The sequence below is a fragment of the Oryx dammah genome, unplaced genomic scaffold, assembly GCF_014754425.2.
Source record: "Oryx dammah isolate SB20612 unplaced genomic scaffold, SCBI_Odam_1.1 HiC_scaffold_27, whole genome shotgun sequence".
Classification (NCBI taxonomy): Eukaryota; Metazoa; Chordata; class Mammalia; order Artiodactyla; family Bovidae; genus Oryx; species Oryx dammah.
Window position 1 is genome coordinate 39,776,556 of NW_024070211.1, and position 17,403 is coordinate 39,793,958.

The 17,403-nt window shown below is 40.7% G+C and overlaps 1 protein-coding gene across 2 annotated transcripts in view; it reads right to left on the reverse strand.

Annotated features, from left to right (window-relative positions):
* The window catches only part of CCNYL1 (cyclin Y like 1), a 36,103-nt gene extending 19,301 nt beyond the window's left edge, over positions 1-16,802 (reverse strand). The window contains exons 1-3 of one of the 2 annotated variants that reach the window (XM_040228674.1): positions 16,235-16,802; positions 4,879-4,953; positions 3,047-3,081 (exon numbers count right to left, since the gene is read on the reverse strand). In XM_040228674.1, the coding sequence (XP_040084608.1) occupies positions 3,047-3,081; positions 4,879-4,953; positions 16,235-16,460 (336 nt within the window). In that variant the 5' untranslated portion in view covers positions 16,461-16,802. The remainder of the gene's footprint in view (positions 1-3,046; positions 3,082-4,878; positions 4,954-16,234) is intronic. The other variant, XM_040228673.1, reaches the window with a different exon arrangement.
* Positions 16,803-17,403: the final 601 nt, after the last annotated feature.

The following is a 17,403-nucleotide window of genomic DNA, read 5'->3' on the forward strand; positions in this document are numbered from 1 at the left end:
TTAAAATTTAAGTTAACTGTCCTTTATGATTAAAGCCTTATCATCACTGGCTCAAAACCTCAATAAACTACACTGACAAAGATTAATGATATAAAATGCAAATATAAAAATCAAACAGCAAAACCCACCACTGATAGTTTAATGTTCACTGAACAAAGAGTATTTACCATCATTCAGAGCTAAGGACAGAACAGATGAGACTTTTACAATCTTTACAAGAAGGGAAAAGGCTTACTTAGTAAACTTCAGGTTTAATGGCAGGGACTAGAAAATAATCATACTGGAAGACTAATAAGTAACAATCCCCCCAAAAAACTTATCATCAAAAGTCAAGCACCTGTTGAAATTCTGCCCCCACCCAGTGAATCTTCCCATCCTGCCTATTGCCTCTATGAGTTTAACCCATCAAAAAAATTAAGCTGAAATTCACTTTTTTCCTCCCCTTTCCACAAGTTTTAGATGTGTTTGTTAATAATTATTAAGACTTTTACCTAAAATTTTGTAATACTCTATTAGTGTGGGGCTTCCCTGGTGGCTCAGCGGGTAAAGAATCCACCTGCCAATGCAGGAGACGTGGGTTTGATCCCTCAGTCGGGAAGATCCCCTGGAGAAGGAAATAGCAACCCACTCCAGTATTCTTGCCTGGAAAAGTCCATGGACAGGCGAGCCTGGTGGGCTACAGTCCGTGGGCTTGCAAAAGAGTCATGTCTGACTTTAAAACAACAAGTGCATTAGTGCAAACTACTCCATCTACATTACTGCACATTAACGGACAATGTGGCAGGATGAGTAGTTTGAATAGGATTCTTAATCAAGGCCTTAGTAGAAATGTACAGTATTCTAATTATAGGTATAATAGTATTGTCTGAATCAGTATCGTTAATTATACTGAATTAAAACTTTTAAACTTAGAATTTATATTCAAAGTATAAATCCAACTTTGAGTGGACTAACCACAAATCTACTTCCTTTCCCCCTTCTTTCAGAGATACCATCTCATTAGAAATAAAAGTATTTTTTTAAAAAGCTATACCCAAGACAGGATAAACAGCAGATGATTTTTGATGTTTGAAAGATGAAAAAACTAGATAAAGGAGTGGTAACTGACATGGCAGAACGGAGGAAGCACAACCTTGGAACCTACAGAGTAACTGGGATGGGAACAAAACCAATTTGTCTCACAGAACCCAAGGCAGGTTCAGAATTCAGAGGCATGGTCACCAAATCCTTGCAGTGAGGTCTATCAGTTAATGAGTTCGCAAAGTGATGCTTCCAATTAGATCTTAACAGACAGTGAGGGACCATCACATATTTGAGGGAAACCTCCAAGAAGTCAGAGATCAAAACAGGAAGAAGCAATCGATAGGGATGATAAAAATGGAGGAGCAAATAAAAACTTAAAAAAAAATCTTCAACATCTACAGAAAGATGAGAAATTGCATCAGTGAAAAAAAGAATAAAAGGATGGAAGAGAACTCTATAAAAATAAGGTAGACAAAACAATATATTCAGTAGAAGGATTACAGCAGAGTCAAGGAAACCTCCAGGAAGTAGGACAAGACAAAACAGAAAACAGGAGGGGAAAAAAAATCTGTGCAAAAATATTGCTCTAAAATTTTCAACATCTGACTGTCAGGAATCAAAAAAAAAAAAAAAAAGAAGAAGAAGAAGAAAATACCAAAGATGCACATAAAAGAATTCACTAGAAGAGATGTTCTGTAAGTTTAAAGGTCCCAAATAGAATGACAAGGTCTATATCAAGCCATATTATGAAATTTCAAAACCCCACAACCACAGAAGCTTCCACAGGAGGAAGGAATGGAGAAATGACTAATTTGGTAATATACAATGTATCAAATTCAACAGATTTAAGAGCAACACTGTAAATCAGAAGACAAGAGGGAAACCTCTCTGTTACTGCAAAAATTAGTTTCAACCTAGAATTCTACACTTTATCAAATATAAGGAGTCTCTTAGAGGCTAGGTCTTGATAGAATTTTTGCCCATGTGCCTTTTTCCAGGAAAACATGCTCCAGGAAAACAAGGGAGTATAACAAGACAGAGGGAAACAGAATCTAGGACATAGGGGATCCAACACAAGAGAGCAGTGGTGTGAGATCCCAGGTGACTTCACACAGACATCCCAGGAAAACAGGCACAGAGCCCGTCTAGGAAACACTAGCATGCAGGGGGTAGGAAGACAAAAGGCCGGCAAAAAGTGTCTCCAAGAAGAAATGGAACAGATGTGGTTTTGTGGATGGAAAATATTTCTGATACGCATGTGACAAATGTTACAACATTTGGGGGAAAAAATAACTGTTAAAAAACAGGCAAGTGAATATAGTCAGGAAATTAATTCCACAGAAAAAAATGAAGACTGTGAAAACAGAGAGATTGGCCAGGGAGCTATTCAACCGTGTTTGGCTGTGTGAGATCATGTTTGCTAGAAAAAGCAGAACTGGATCATCCTGAGAAGTGCAGAAGTGCTTAGATTTCATTAATATTAAAGAAAAAGAATGAAAGGTGCACAAGGAGGCAGCACAGAGAACTATATGGCTCAGCAGTGAACAATACTTGCTTAGTCATAATAATGTAAACAGTGATTCTGATTTAATAAAAACTGATGCATGTAAAGGGAACAGGAGGAGGGAAATAAAATCACAGTGGATGAGGAAGTTAAGATGTCACCTGCTATGCCAAGAGGTCAATGAACAGTGCTAAAAATTAAATTACCTATTACACTTTTATTACTTTGGTTAAAAACTAAGATGAAAAATTTAAGGCAAAAGAATTTGAGGTCCATCTTTATACTATAACCATATTATTGAAATTTAACTTAAATGTCAGGACCCTTAAAAAAAAAAGGGAACTACTAAGTCAAAAACCTTTCTGAATATACTTGATAATTAGGAACCAGAGAGTCAGAAAAGTTATAAATAAGAGGTCAATGCTAACAGTATTGGATCCATTATACTTTTTAGGAAATCATGGCAGACACGCTTTTAATGGAACTATTGATTTCTTAACTTTTCAACTATTTACTTACATGGTTTAAATGGTTGCTCTTCCTCTTTTCTCGCACTAAGAATAAAAAAAATTAACTGATGAATTCCAATACAAATACCATAGAAAAATAAGTCACTAGTTATCTGATGGATTACCAATATACACAATGAGTTAAAATTTCATTCTATTTTTTAAAATGATTTCCAACAAAACATATAATTTAAATCACCCAGCAAAATGAATCCTATAAATAGTATCTAAAAACTTAGTTTTACTATTTGACCTAACAGATACTCTGTATTAGGTACAAATCAAAGACTCTCCATTTACAAAAGAAAAGGACAAAGTAAATTAGGCCAGTGAGATATTTAGCTAATAAAAAAATTTACCAGCTGCATAGTATGTAGTATTTTCTAGTTCTACGTGTACTTTAGTCACCAGGATTAACAGATGACAACTCTAAGAACCAGCTTCTGGTCAAGCACCCATGTCTCTGGAAGCATCCTGAACCACTTATTGGTCACCTACTCAAACACCCAAGTTAAAAAATACAGGGTCTTTACCCACTGGAAAGCAATCTATAATCTTTAACATGTGTGCTGACCTCACTGAACATACATCGAAAATACACAGAACTGTTTTGCTCCAACAAAGGCCAGAAGAATATAAGCTCAAAGAGGGTCTTAGGCCACACTTGTTCCCACGGCATCACAAGCACGGATTCCTTTAGGCTGAGGAGACGGGGGCGTGGGGTTGTGTTTCTTTTACTCTCTCCACCGTCTCTCTACAGTGTGAGCAGCTCATGACTCTGGAAAAGACTGAGAAATACAGTAATCCTAACTAGAAATAACTGCCTCAAAACAAAGTACACACACTTTAAGAAAATGCAGGCGCCCCCAGGCAGGAGAACAGGTGGTGCAGGGGAGGGCATGGTGAGCTCTCGGCGCCCCGCCCTCACGCCGGGCCCTCTTCCTTCTGGCTGTTCCTGAGACAGACCCTTTGATAAAAACTGGTACTCTAATGAAAATAAGAGAGAAAAAGAACCCTCTATTTTATATTGTGCTGCATTACTTCAAATATTATAGAACGTTCACTTCTTGTATTCCTGCTCTCATAAACCACCGAAAAACTTGAACATGTATGGCTTTTTAGCAAATAAACTAGGATTTAACATATATTAAGGAAGACAAGCAGGGGTGCAAAAACTTCCAGTTCTGATTCTTATCTTAAGCAGGACACCAGAAATTTATACAAGGTTTCCCATACTGAGGATAACCTTCTAGAAAACCCCATATGGCAGGCACGTTGCTCTGATTACCCTGGCCCAGCACTACATTAGGATGAGAGAAATTTGAAGAGCTAAAAGTTTTCACAAGAACTTTTAAAAGAACTTAAAAATTCACATGAATCTCGATGTGAGAGAGGTTCATCTGGGTGAGCACTGCAAAACGGTGCCAAAATCACAAGACTCGATTCCCATACGTAACAACTGATTCTTTTTTAATTAAATGAAAACCTAACTGTGACCTAAACCCTATCATTCATCTTTAACTCATTTGCTCTTGGAGCAAGAGGAAAAGGACAAAGTAGCATGGAAAAACAGACCACAACTAAATCATGTGGCAAGCTGACTGTGTTGATAAAGTAGCAGAGTGTATAAACAGATGGTCTAAGTGTTTCTCTTCATTAAAACAGTGACAACTAAAGGAAAAGTGTATCATCACATATTAAAATATCATATATTAAAATATTATCACATATGAAAAAATAAAACATTTAAACTATTCTAAGTGTCTTTCTGTATCTTCCTAAAATACACAAAGACAGTTTTCAATCTTTTTCTCGGGGGTTGCGGCGGGGACACTGTCTTACCGTCCGTTTGAGATTTGCTCAGGAAAATTGTGCTTGCCCTTGGGTGGTCAGATGGGTTTGATTCCAAAGCTAAGTCTGCACAGGAAGAAGAGAGAAAGGTGTGACAATTAGTTGAGTAGAAAAAGCCATGACTTTTAAAACAGCTACACATTGATTTTAATCACGTTTAATAGCCTTAAGAAGAGCTTTTAGTAATGGCAAGAAGGAAACTAATAAAGGCAACAATATAAAAATTCTATTGGGAAATAGAAAAATTGTAGAAATTCTCCATACATGTGGAATAAAACCAGGGCTATGTCTTAGGCTTTTTTTTTTTTTAACTTGCACCTAACCTGTGCCTCCCCTCCTACTTATTGATTAAAAATTCAGTCACCTCTCTTTAAGCTGATATTACTGGCACATTTCAGGAAGTCTCAAGAAGCAAGTTATGCTGCAGTCAATTACTGTCAGATACCATCTCAATCTATCAAATATGCTATAACCAAATAAGCTGCTTTTGGCAAATGTTCTTCAGACAACCCAATGGCTAATTCTAACTCCACTCAACAGTTGGCTGCCCTTTATCTAGGGGCTATTCATCAAGGCAGATTTAAGAGGAATACATAAGAGTTCAATGTTCTGATCCATAGGAACACTTCCAGGATAGTGATTTTTAACTTTGCCCTCTATTTCCAAAGCTAAACTCTCACTTCTCCCTTTCATGGTGCATGATTAATAGAAGGCTTCAATAAGAGTACTTCCTGGAGCACATCAAAGGGCTGCTTGAAAAAAAATTTGCCCATACCTACATAAAAAAGGTGGGTCTGCTGGCAGTTCACTTTGCACCAAGGTGGGACAGTCTTCTATTTAGGCAGAAATATCAAGAAAGCACAAGCTGCCACATTGGATAGTAAAGTTGTTGTTTAAAACAAACATAAAAGCCCTATGGGCATTTACTCAGTGAAGTCCACCTCAAACCAATTAAACAATCTTTTAAGAAACTGGACCAAGATTTTTAAAGAGTAATAGTTAAGGCAATATTTCCCAAACCACATAATAATTGGCCTATTTTTAAAGCTGAGTTTGGTGGTCAAAGTGATTTACATGTTATCCCTGAGAATCAAAAGACTATATACATTGATATAATAAAAACTAACCAGTCCAGTAGTGAATTCAGTCTAACCCAGCATTTCACAAATGTTATCTACCTAAAACCTTTTTCTTCCCCAAAGAAAGAATTTTGCATGAACAGTAATTTGGGACTTCCTGGTTTAATGGGAATTTTAATGTTACTGCCAGCACTAGAAATGTAAACCAACTGCTTTGTTCTTCATGAAAATTCCTTCACTGCGTTTGGAGTTTATTAAGCTATTTTTGGAGAAAATATTCAACAGTTTTATGTAAAAGACCCATAAAATCATTTAAAAGTTTTTTACCCCCTACATATTTGAAAAATGGGGCACTGAGAAAATAAATTATTTCAGTTGTACACAAAGTTGACAGGCAGAGTCTTTTGACCTAAGGCTTCTGAAAGGATTCATGACTTCTTATCTGTACCAGAAAGTAAACAGGCTACGCTGGAATCTAAAAAATAAGCAGAAATGCTTGCAAAGTAGCCATATTTTTCATCAGGGTTTATGGCATGGTAAAATTTAACAAGAGTCAATGGAAGTCCAGGAAAAGTGTCAGGATCAAAGAGAAGCAAGCTTTCACACACACACACACACACACACACACACACACACACCCCAGCCCCACCTCCGCCCTGCCAAACCAGCGTGTGCTACTGGTATACGATGATGTGCTACTAAGGATCTATACACAGAAAGCAAGAAGGCTGAGGTAAAAGAAATGACAACATGCAGGAAAAAGGTAAACTTGCCCAAGTGACCAGAAAAGAGTTGGCACTCCCCCTACCCTACCCTAGAGGTTTCAAGGGTGGGCACATGACCTAGAACTGGATGATCAATCGCAGCTTTCCCGGGACTTCCCAAGAAGCAGAAAAAGGCAGAGCGGTACCCTAGGCTCCTTAGCCAATCTGGAGCTGCTGGACACTCCTCTTGCCATCATGAGGGAAAGGCTTTTCAGGAGAGATCAACAGAGGAGAGCAGAACTGAGACAGGCTGTGAGATCACTGAGCTCCTGGGTCAAGTACTGCTTAATCTACTCTATCAACTCCAGTTACATAAAAGTCGATATATATATATTTTTAATTTAAGCTATTCTGAGACATTTTCTCAAACTTGCAACTGAAAGAGACCTGGTTAACCAGCAGTACTGATGATCACACTGAAGGTGGGGAAAGGTAAAAGTCACTTGCTCATTCCTTTAACAATGTCATGAACTAAAATTTGCACGAGCCAAAGTGACACTATTTAAAAATTAACCCACAGATTCACAACCCTTTAGTTGTTTTCCTTATACATTAGAAAAAGCTCTAATTAGTGTATTATTTATGCCTTCTTGTTACTAACAACCCTTCTACATCTGACTGTTGCATATTTACTGTTTAGTGACCACAAAACAGCCCAGCAAGTGTTATTCCTATACTGTACTTAGCCAATTCCCTATTGCTGGGGTTTAGGTACTTACAACGTTCTATTCTTTGATGAGAAAACTTTTCATCTATTGTTATACAGCTTTTTAAATAAATAATGGTTTTATCTCCTTAGCAAAGATCTTCAAAAGTGGGATGTCTAAGCCAAAAGGTTGGATCATTTTCATGGCTCAAGGTACAGTGCTAAACTGCTTCCTGAAGAAGCCGGGGCCACATTAATGTATAATGCTACCAATCATGACAGTTTTAGTTCCTACGCCTGCTCTGTATAGTTGCAGGGGAAAAAGTCCTACTAACAGAAATAAGGAGTAGCACTGTAGATCTAATCTGTATTTCTTTTGATTACATAGTTTTGACCACTTTCCCATAATTATCAGTGTCATTTCCACTTTGGTGAGCTGCCTATCATTTATAGGTACTAAACATATTAGGGCCCTACTGCTGTCAGAAAGTGAAGTCGCTCAGTCGTGTCTGACTCTTTGCGACCCCATGGACTGTAGCCTACCGGGCTCCTCAGTCCATGGGATTTTCCAGGCAAAAATACTGGAATGGGTTGCCATTTCCTTCTCCAGGGGATCTTCCCGACCCAGGGATCAAACCCAGGTCTCCCGCATCGTAGGCAGATGCTTTACCATCTGAGCCACCAGGGAAGCCCCAATTTGCATGAGGTTTTCAGAAAATATTAATCTTCTGTTTACAGCCTATGTAACAATTTTCTATACAAATTGCACTTTTTGCCAGTGAAAACTACATCACTATTTTATAGACTTGACAGGTAAGCCATTAGACAGTAAACTCATACATAGACACATTATTTCTGCACGCTCCATTAACTGTTTTGCCAAGAGTCTAAGGAGACGATGAAAAAAATCTACCATACTCTTCACTGTCACAAAGGTAAGACTGTCAACTAGGAAGCACCCTTCCCCTCATCCCCTCTCCCACAACAAGCACATACAGTAATGTTGAGATATTTTGAGAAATTACTGTGCATTTTATATGTGAATTCTTCTTAAAATTACTTCTTTAGCAATCTTTAAGAATGTTTTAACCCAGGAGAAATATTCTTGAGCTCATGATTAGGGGTTATCATTAAAGTTATATTTTAAGACCCATCACTTTTATATTACCAATTTAAATTGCAACTTAATTGACAGCATGATAGACTTATGAAGAAAAAGGATGACTAAAAAAAATTAAGCTCAGGTCTTAATATAAACACTCCCAGAAGGAAACCTGTAAAATACCAGGTCACTGAACGAAGAAGGTGGGGCCTTCCTGTTAGGTTGGTTTTCCTCCAACCTAACATTCTATCAATTGTGAGATCCATCTCAATTGCAGATGTTAAAGATGTGAAAATAACAGCAACTTAGAACAAACAAAATGTATTACCGAAGCCTAAAAGTGTTAAAATTATGCTGTCAAACTGTCAGTAAATGATTTTTCCCTGTGAAAATATCAAAGAGAGGGTAGTGACCAAGAAATCATCTGACAGGAGACTAATGCCAACATATTGACTTTCAGTTCAGTTCAGTTCAGTCACTCAGTCAAGTTCCACTCTTTGGGACCCCATGAACCTCAGCACGCCAGACCTCCCTGTCCATCACCAACTCCCAGAGTCTACCCAAACCCATGTCCATTGTGTAGGAGATGCCATCCAACCGTCTCATCCTCTGTTGTTCCCTTCTCCTCCTGCCCTCAATCTTTCCCAGCATCAGAGTCTTTTCAAAGGAGTCAGCTCTCCACATCAGGTGGCCAAAGTACTGGAGTTTCAGCTTCAACATCAGTCCTTCCAATGAACACCCAGGACTGATCTCCTTTAGGATGGACCGGTTGGATCTCCTTGCAGCCCAAGGAACTCTCAAGAATTTTCTCCAACACCACAGTTCAAAACCATCAATTCTTCGGCGCTCAGCTTTCTTTATAGTCCAACTCTCACATCCATACATGACCACTGGAAAAACCATAGCCTTGACTAGACGGACCTTAGTCAGCAAAGTAATGTCTCTGCTTTTGAATATGCTGTCTAGGTTGGTCATAACTTTTCTTCCAAGGAGCAAGCGTCTTTTAATTTCATGGCTGCAATCACCATCCGCAGTGATTTTGGAGCCCAGAAAAATAAAGTCAACCACTGTTTCCCCATCTATTTGCCACAAAGTAATGGGACTGGATACCATGATTTTAGTTTTCTGAATGTTGAGCTTTAAGCCAACTTTTTCACTCTCCTCTTTCACTTTCATCAAGAGGCTCTTTAGTTGTTTTTCACTTCAGTTCAGTCGTTCAGTCGTGTCAGACTCCTTGCAAACCCATGGACTGCAGCACGCCAGGCCTCCCTGTCCATCACCAACTCCCAGAGTTTACCCAAACTCATGTCCATCGAGTCGGTGATGCCATCCAGCCATCTCATCCTCTGTCATCCCCTTCTCCTCCTGCCCCCAATTCCTCCCAGCATCAGAGTCTTTTCCAACGAGTCAATTCTTCACATGAGGTGGCCAAAGTATTGGAGTTTCAGCTGTAGTTATCAGTTCTTCCAAAGAACACCCAGGACTGATCTTTAGAATGGACTGGTTGGATCTCCTTGCAGTCCAAGGGACTCTCAAGAGTCTTCTCCAACAACACAGTTCAAAAGCATCAATTCTTCAGTGCTCAGCTTTCTTCACAGTCCAACTCTCACATCCATACATGACCACTGGAAAAACCATAGCCTTGACTAGACGGACCTTTGTTGGCAAAGTAATGTCTCTGCTTTTTAATATGCTGTCTAGGTTGCTTTTTATCTCATGCTTTTTAATATGCTATCTTCACTTAATATATTGCAATTAAACAGGATTGTCAGCATTTTCTGGGCCAAATTCTGGGCTCCAGTTTACTTAAAGGTTTACTCCATTTACTGAACTGCCCTATCACCCCTAGTAGTATAATCTATTAGTTTTATGGCTAATAATACATTTCATGTCTTACGACCATCCAGTGTTTCATCCGAGCCCTCACTTTCCACCCTAGCCAACTGGTTCTCGCCGCCGATGCTGAACCAGGCTGTCTCACCAGGGGGCCCACAGCATGCTCCTGCAGGCCCCTCTGCTGCTCCTGCTTCCCAAGCTTCTGACCACTCTGGCTTCCAGACTGCTTCTGAACTTGCCTCTAACTTGGTTCTCAGTTCTGCCTTACCTTAATCCTCAATCAGTGTTGTAATAATCATGACCAAGAGATGATACACAGGTAAGTATACCTGGTTTTCTGTATTTCTAAAGAGTACTTAGGCTTCTTGGACTTTTAAGAACCTTTCTGGGTTGCAAGCTACGGTGATTTCATTTCACATTATGCAATGTTACTGTTTTAACTCTTAAAGTTTTATTACTTTAATACTCTAAAAATAAACAATTTTTTAAAAAGGGGTGAGAAAAAAGGTAGTATTTCAAAGCAGAGCACAAAATGACATCAATAAATTCTGTTCCTATATATCATGTATTTGGAATTTACAGTCCTCATCTATCAAGGTTTTAAAAATGAATAAAACCTTGGACAACTCTGTACCTCAGAGAAGAATCTCTACACTGCCTAACTCAGAACATGATGAGAATCAAATGAAATTCAAGAGCAATGTATACACCATAGCTTCACTGAGTTACATAAGCCCCTCTGCCATGACAAGGCTGCGATCCATGAGGGGGATATACTTTATAAAGCATAATAAATGACACATCAAAGCTTTCACAAATTAACTAAAAGCCAAAAGTGAACATTTAGCATTTCACAGGAAAATTTATCTCCACTCATCACCCTCAGCCAAATAGTATCTTAAATAAACAGTGCTTTGTTGTTGTTCAGTCACTAAGTTGTGTCTGACTCTTTGCAACTCCATGGACTGCAGCAAGCCAGGCTTCCCAGTCCTGCTCGATTCTGAGTTTGTGCAAACTCATGTCATTGAGTCAGGCTACCCACTAAAGGAAAGAGGATAAGAGTACACAAGGGGAGGCATTTCTCCTACTGTTCTTCCTTTTTCTTCTTTAATAAGCAAATACATATCATTTCTCCTGCTTCTGTCATGGAGATTAGTGTATATTCTCTCCCCATTTTTTTTTCAGGTTAACATCCCCTGGAGATGAAGTCATTAACAGTGGAGAGAGCTCTTTCACAGCTCTCTAATTCTTCACTGTCTGGATGTGCTAGTTTACCAGTCCCTTACTGGACATCTGAATTATTTCCAGTATTTTGTTACTGAAGATAATGTAACATATGTGGCCTATACCTTCAGAATGAATTCCTTTAGTAGGATCTCTGGATTAAGTGAGACTGTGCCAACTTCCCCTTCAAAGGGTTGACCGATTTCCCATTTCTACCAGCAATATATGAATGTAACTTTCTTCAGTGTCACCAAAGAATGCAGTGCCAAGTTTCTGAATTTTCTCCCCACAGAAGCTACAGTAGTTGTATTTTCATTTCTCGTATGTGTGAGGATATGTTTAAAAGCCATCTGCATTTCTTTTTCTGTGACTTGTCCCATTCATATTGTTAGCCTTACTTTTAGATTCACTCAGTTTCTTCAAGTCAGCCTATTTTAGGCCCTTATTGATTTTTTGTTCAAACCACTGTTGGCCCTCAGCTGAGTGCTACGCCAGCCTCCTAGTTGGTCTCCCTGCTTCATTTTACCCCTGCCCACATTAGAGTAGCTGGTCTGCTCTCCCGCCCCCCTCCCCATACCTCCTTCTCCTTCTTTAAGAATTATCATTCCCTTGCATATAACCTTTCAATGGTTTCCCATTACAATTAGACTAAAATCCATTATTTTCTCTTGTCAAGGCCTACTAGACACATAAGGCCTTAATCCCCTGATACTCCTGGCATTCTTTCACTCAGCCAGCCACCCTCTTCCTGTCCTCTGCCTACACCAAGCATGCTCCCTTCGGAGGGCCTCACATGGCCCCCGCACTCCTAGGACGCTCACTGGTCACTTGAGGAAGCCACCCCCAGTAACACCGCCCTCCTCCCCAGTCCGTGCGTGACCAGCATTTTTCTTCTTCTCAGTGTCTCGCTACTTAACATTATTCCTGTGTCAGCAGCCCCCAGGTACCCCTAGGAAGTAAAGAGCAGATTTAGGGTTTGGGTTTTGTCTGTATAACCTCTGTTTGTCCTGCTCCTAAATGGTGCCCAATAATCATCCATTTCAATGTACCCCAGACCATTTATGCTTCTCCCAATTTTCCTTCATCATCTAAGATTCCTTCTGATGCTGTCCTTTGATGTGTCTGTCACCTAAGACCAGCATTAATTTCAGATCTCTTAGCATGGTAGCTTAGTTACTCAGAATCAAAGATACCGACAGGTTACCAAGAACCTCAAAAACCTAAGAGAGGAAATCTACTGTTCAGTGAAAAATCAACAGGAACTTTAATTTGGGGAAAGAACATTTAATGTTAAAATACCTTAACTACAAAATGACTCACCCTATGAATTAAGTCATAAGACAAAGTGTACTACCAGAATTCTACAGGGAAGTACATCACATCACTTTTTATGTCTGTGCCCAGAATAAAGCAATATAATGGGATTATAAAAGACAACCATAAAGGGTGGGTAAATGAATGATGCTCCAACCATTAAACAGGCGGTAAAAAGCAGACTGTACAGCTACGCACAGCTGCATGGAAATACATCCTGGAGCGTGCTTCAGGTGTCAGCATGGTTCCAGGAGCTTCCTTCCTGTCTTCACTTTACAAGAAAAAGTTACAAAGTGGCACACAGAGAACAATTCCATACAGTAAACACAATGTTCTGTTTATATGTACACAAAAGGCTCAGGAAGAATCAACACCGAAATATTAATAAAAAGTCTCGATATTCTGAGTATGAGTGAACTACTTTTCACGATTTTGTAAATCTTTTACCTCTAATGTTTATTGTTATCAAAAAAGTTAAAAAAAAAAAAGTGTTTATAACAGCTACTGAAAAGAGGAAAGACTTGTTGCTCAGAGGTTTTTTCCCCATTACGCCGTCAATTCCTTCCCTATCCACTCCTTGGAGGATGGAAGGAAGGAATCATTTGAGAGAGCACCTTGCACCAGAAAATGAGCAAAATTCCTAAGGGCAGAATATAAAGGCTGTTTGAAAAGTTGATGCATAATAATAAAATCAGATAATAGGACCTTAGCATCTTATTTTCTATTATTGACACTAATTAGATAACACTATTAAAGGCAAGGGAGCAACAAAATTCTTTTGAGTCTATCTGATATTTATACTAGGTTCTTTAGGAGTTAACTGAAACAGCTTGAAGAAATCATGTTCTTCTCAAAGGTTTCTGAAGAACAAGACACAGCATCATTTATGTTTGATTTTTGTCTAAGTAACCAAATAATTCTTCACTGCAGAAAAGCCAAAATGTTTTGTATCAATGTATTTCTCAGTTTCCAGGGAAACTGATATAAAATTATCTGAAATAAAAACATTAAGAGCAAACTTCCAATGTGCTTACACTTTACATTTAGTGTTCTGACCTTGTTTCTATGGAAACTTAATAATAGGCAAATGCTCAAGTTGAGGTTTCTCTTATCACTTTATTGAATGCCAAAAAAGAGAGAGACAAATTTAAGTAAAATTTTAACAATCATGTCAAACACAAAAAGGTAAATTCTGTACTCATGAACTCTCTTTTTCTAGTTCCCGACTTAGCACCCCTCCTCACTAAATGCTTCATACCTTACCTACCTGCTTATCAGTTTCTCCGAATGTCCCTCTGTCCAGGGCATTCTCAGCTTCAATTCGAGGTCAGCAGAACAAACTCTTTAAAATATACCAACATGTTTACCTGACTGGTAAATTTAGGCTATTTCATGACTTCTTTTATTCCTATCCATTGTAATAAATGTATATAGAATGGAGAGGCAAATGTTGCTTCTGAGTTGTGAACAATAAACTCAAATGGAAATAATCAAAACTGAAGTTGAGATAGGCCTATCTTACAGATAAATTATAAAATAAAAAGTGCATTCCAGTTTTTTTTGAGCACCCAACAACTGAATTTGCTGTATCTACCACTCTCAAGTCTGTCTCTTCTGTTCAGTAGCTATGTTACAGTTATTTCAGATCTCTAAGTCTCGGCTTCTTCATTGGCAACACAGGGAGAATATTCACAGGTCTTATTTATAGATGGAAGGGTCAAGTGAAATACACCCAAAAATATGTTGTAAATCTTAAAAGAATTATACAAAAGTCCAACTACACTAGCCTACTACTATTTTTTAAAATCACTTAGAGGCTTACCTTATAGCAACAAACTGAGCAGTTTTCACAAGTATGCACAAGTTTTGTTTTTAAAGCTACAATTAATTTACATAATTTATTCTTTCACAGTATCTGACTAGTATCTGACAGTGTCTGAAAAGGGAGTACTTTTCACTTACAAAGCCATATCCATCATATGGGTGAGTTCACAGGCTTATTTTAACTTTGAAAGAAATTAAGTAAACCCAAATAAAATTTAAATAGAAAAGCTATAAGACATTTTCTCTATGAAATAAAGAAATACTCTCTGGCATTTAAATGAAACAATTGGGCCAATGGGGCTTTAACATCTTCACAACACAATGTTTTCTACTTTAAAGAACACAGTCTTTATTAATGAGCCACAGTGTTATTCAGAATCTTTTTTTTTTTTTAAAAAAGCTAGAGCAGTCCAGTTTCAAAATTTTAGAGGAAAAAAATCAAACATTTCCTCTCCTCTGCTCCATGACAACCCACCCCCACCCCCAGTCATTTCCTCTTCAGAATTTTACCTGAACATTCTGAAAGTTGAATAGGATTCCACTGGCAGAAGGGGGTTGGAAGGAGAGGTAGCCATGGAGACAACTTTTCTGCAGGATCTGCCATCTTAACTGCCAAATCTTTGTATTACAAATAAAGTCTGAATTTCTTTTTTCTCCTTTGAAACTTTTGACCAACAGTCTCAGGAACCACCCCCATCCCTCCCTTAGAAGAGGCAACATGCAAGTGGTTAAAGCTGGGGAACTGAAGACATTTTTGTGTCAAAGTAGGACTGTTAATCAGAGCTCCGTGGGGTCGTCTTTCGGTAAAAACAAACAAGAAAATTATTCCCTGCAGCCGTTGCAGTAACGTTTCACTCCGTTTACAGTTATTTTAAGCCCCACTCTCACCTTTTTCTTTCCTATCGTGTTCAGGTTACAGTTAGAATAAGGTCGCTTCAATCAGAACAACTCTAGACAGAATTTTACTTAACGCCACACTAACTGTCGATCTCAGTTTTGATTTTAAATAACAAATCCTAAAATCTGTCTTAACTGTCCCGAGTATCAACTATCCTAACAAGTGGAAGTGTATCTAGATCCTTTCCGCGTTCCTTCACTTAGGTACCATCTGGATAGGTAAGGATAGCGAGATGGGATGGATATCGCCGAAGTTGGAAGTATTTAAGTTTTCATTGAGAAAAGAGAGAATACATCAGAAAGTCTTTACAAAGTCCCACGAGATGTTAAATAGAATCACGAACAGGAGGGGCCTCAGACTTGAGGGTCTCGGGTTGGGTTGCGAAATGGGAATGGGGGAAGAATTGGGCGTTCGGGTAGAGAAGAGGGAGAGAGACTGACTGGCCGGACGCGACGGGGAAAGAATAAGGGGTGGGGACGCCAGGCAGGGCCAGCCTCCGTCCCCGGTGCCCAGCCCCGAGAGAGCCAACTCCAGGCAGGAAGGAGCCCTAGGCGGCGGCTCCCTCCAGGGGGACCCGGGGGTCGGCGGAGGCCAGAGGTAAGCCCGAGAGCAGACGGTGCCGGCCCCGCGAGGGGCTAGGCGCGCCGGCCGCTTTCTTACCTTCGGGCATCTCCCGGTCGCTGATGTGCTGCAGGTGGTGGCCTTCACCCGCTCCGAAATCCAACTCGGTGGGTTCCACGGCAGCCGGCGCCGGTGCTACTGCCACCGCGTCTCCGGCCGCCGCCTCGTAGACCTCAGACTCGTAGTCTGGCTCCGCCGGCCCCGCGCGCCGGCCCAACCTGGGGCTGGCATTGGGGGACACGCAACAGGTCAGCGTGTTCCCCATGGGGCGCCTCCGCTCCTCGCTGCCGTCGCCTCCGCTCGGCCCCCGACTCCGCCGAGCTCAGAAGCCGCCCCCTCCCCCAACAATGGCGCGGCTCGCACGGGCAGCCCCGGGCTATGCCGGGGCTGCGCCGCGCATGTAGACGCGGCCTCGCCTGCCTCTCGCCTGTCCGCCCCGCCGCCGGGCCCGGGGCAGGGCTCCGGCCCCGGCCGCACCCCCGCTGTCTCGCCGCCGCCGCCTCCCTGGAGTCAACTAGTCTGTGAAGGCGGCGACCAGCCCGGCTTATTTAAAAGGGGTGGGGACCCGACAAGCGCTGAGACGCGCAGCCACTGCTGGGAGAGAGCGCGGTCGGAGCTCCTCCTCCTTCCGCCGCCGCCTCCCGACTGAAAGGCGCTCGCCTGGCTGGCCCTTGCCAACCGGAACGCGTCCTTCGGTCACCTGGTTAGGAGGAACCAATCACACACAGAGTTTCCTCCCAGTGCCCGCCTTAGAGAGCAGGCACGTGACTCACAATGCCCCGCCCCGCCCCGCGGCTGCTCCGCCCCTCGAGTGTCGCGCCCTGGACTCCCGTTTCCATTCATCGTGCGGCACTCGGAGCTTTCCGGTCCTTCGGGAAGCGTTGAGGGAGTTTGTGAATCGAAGCTGTTCTGAGTCAGTGGGCTCTATAGAAGGCTTGTTAGTAACGAGTCAGTTCCGTTAGCAACTCGGTTTCATCGGGTCTGACAGCTGACTCATTTGATGCATTGCTCAACGAACTTAGTTACACCCGAATCGTTGAGTATTTTGTAACTAAATGCTCCTCTCGAACTGACTTCGAAAGTGTTGGTTTCCGCCTTCAGTTTAACCATAGCAATCCCCCGGGTCTTCAATAAAGAGCTGTGTCCGTGTCTTGAATGAGTTTTGAGGACACGTCACCCCTCCACTTCCTCATCGGTAAATTAGGGAC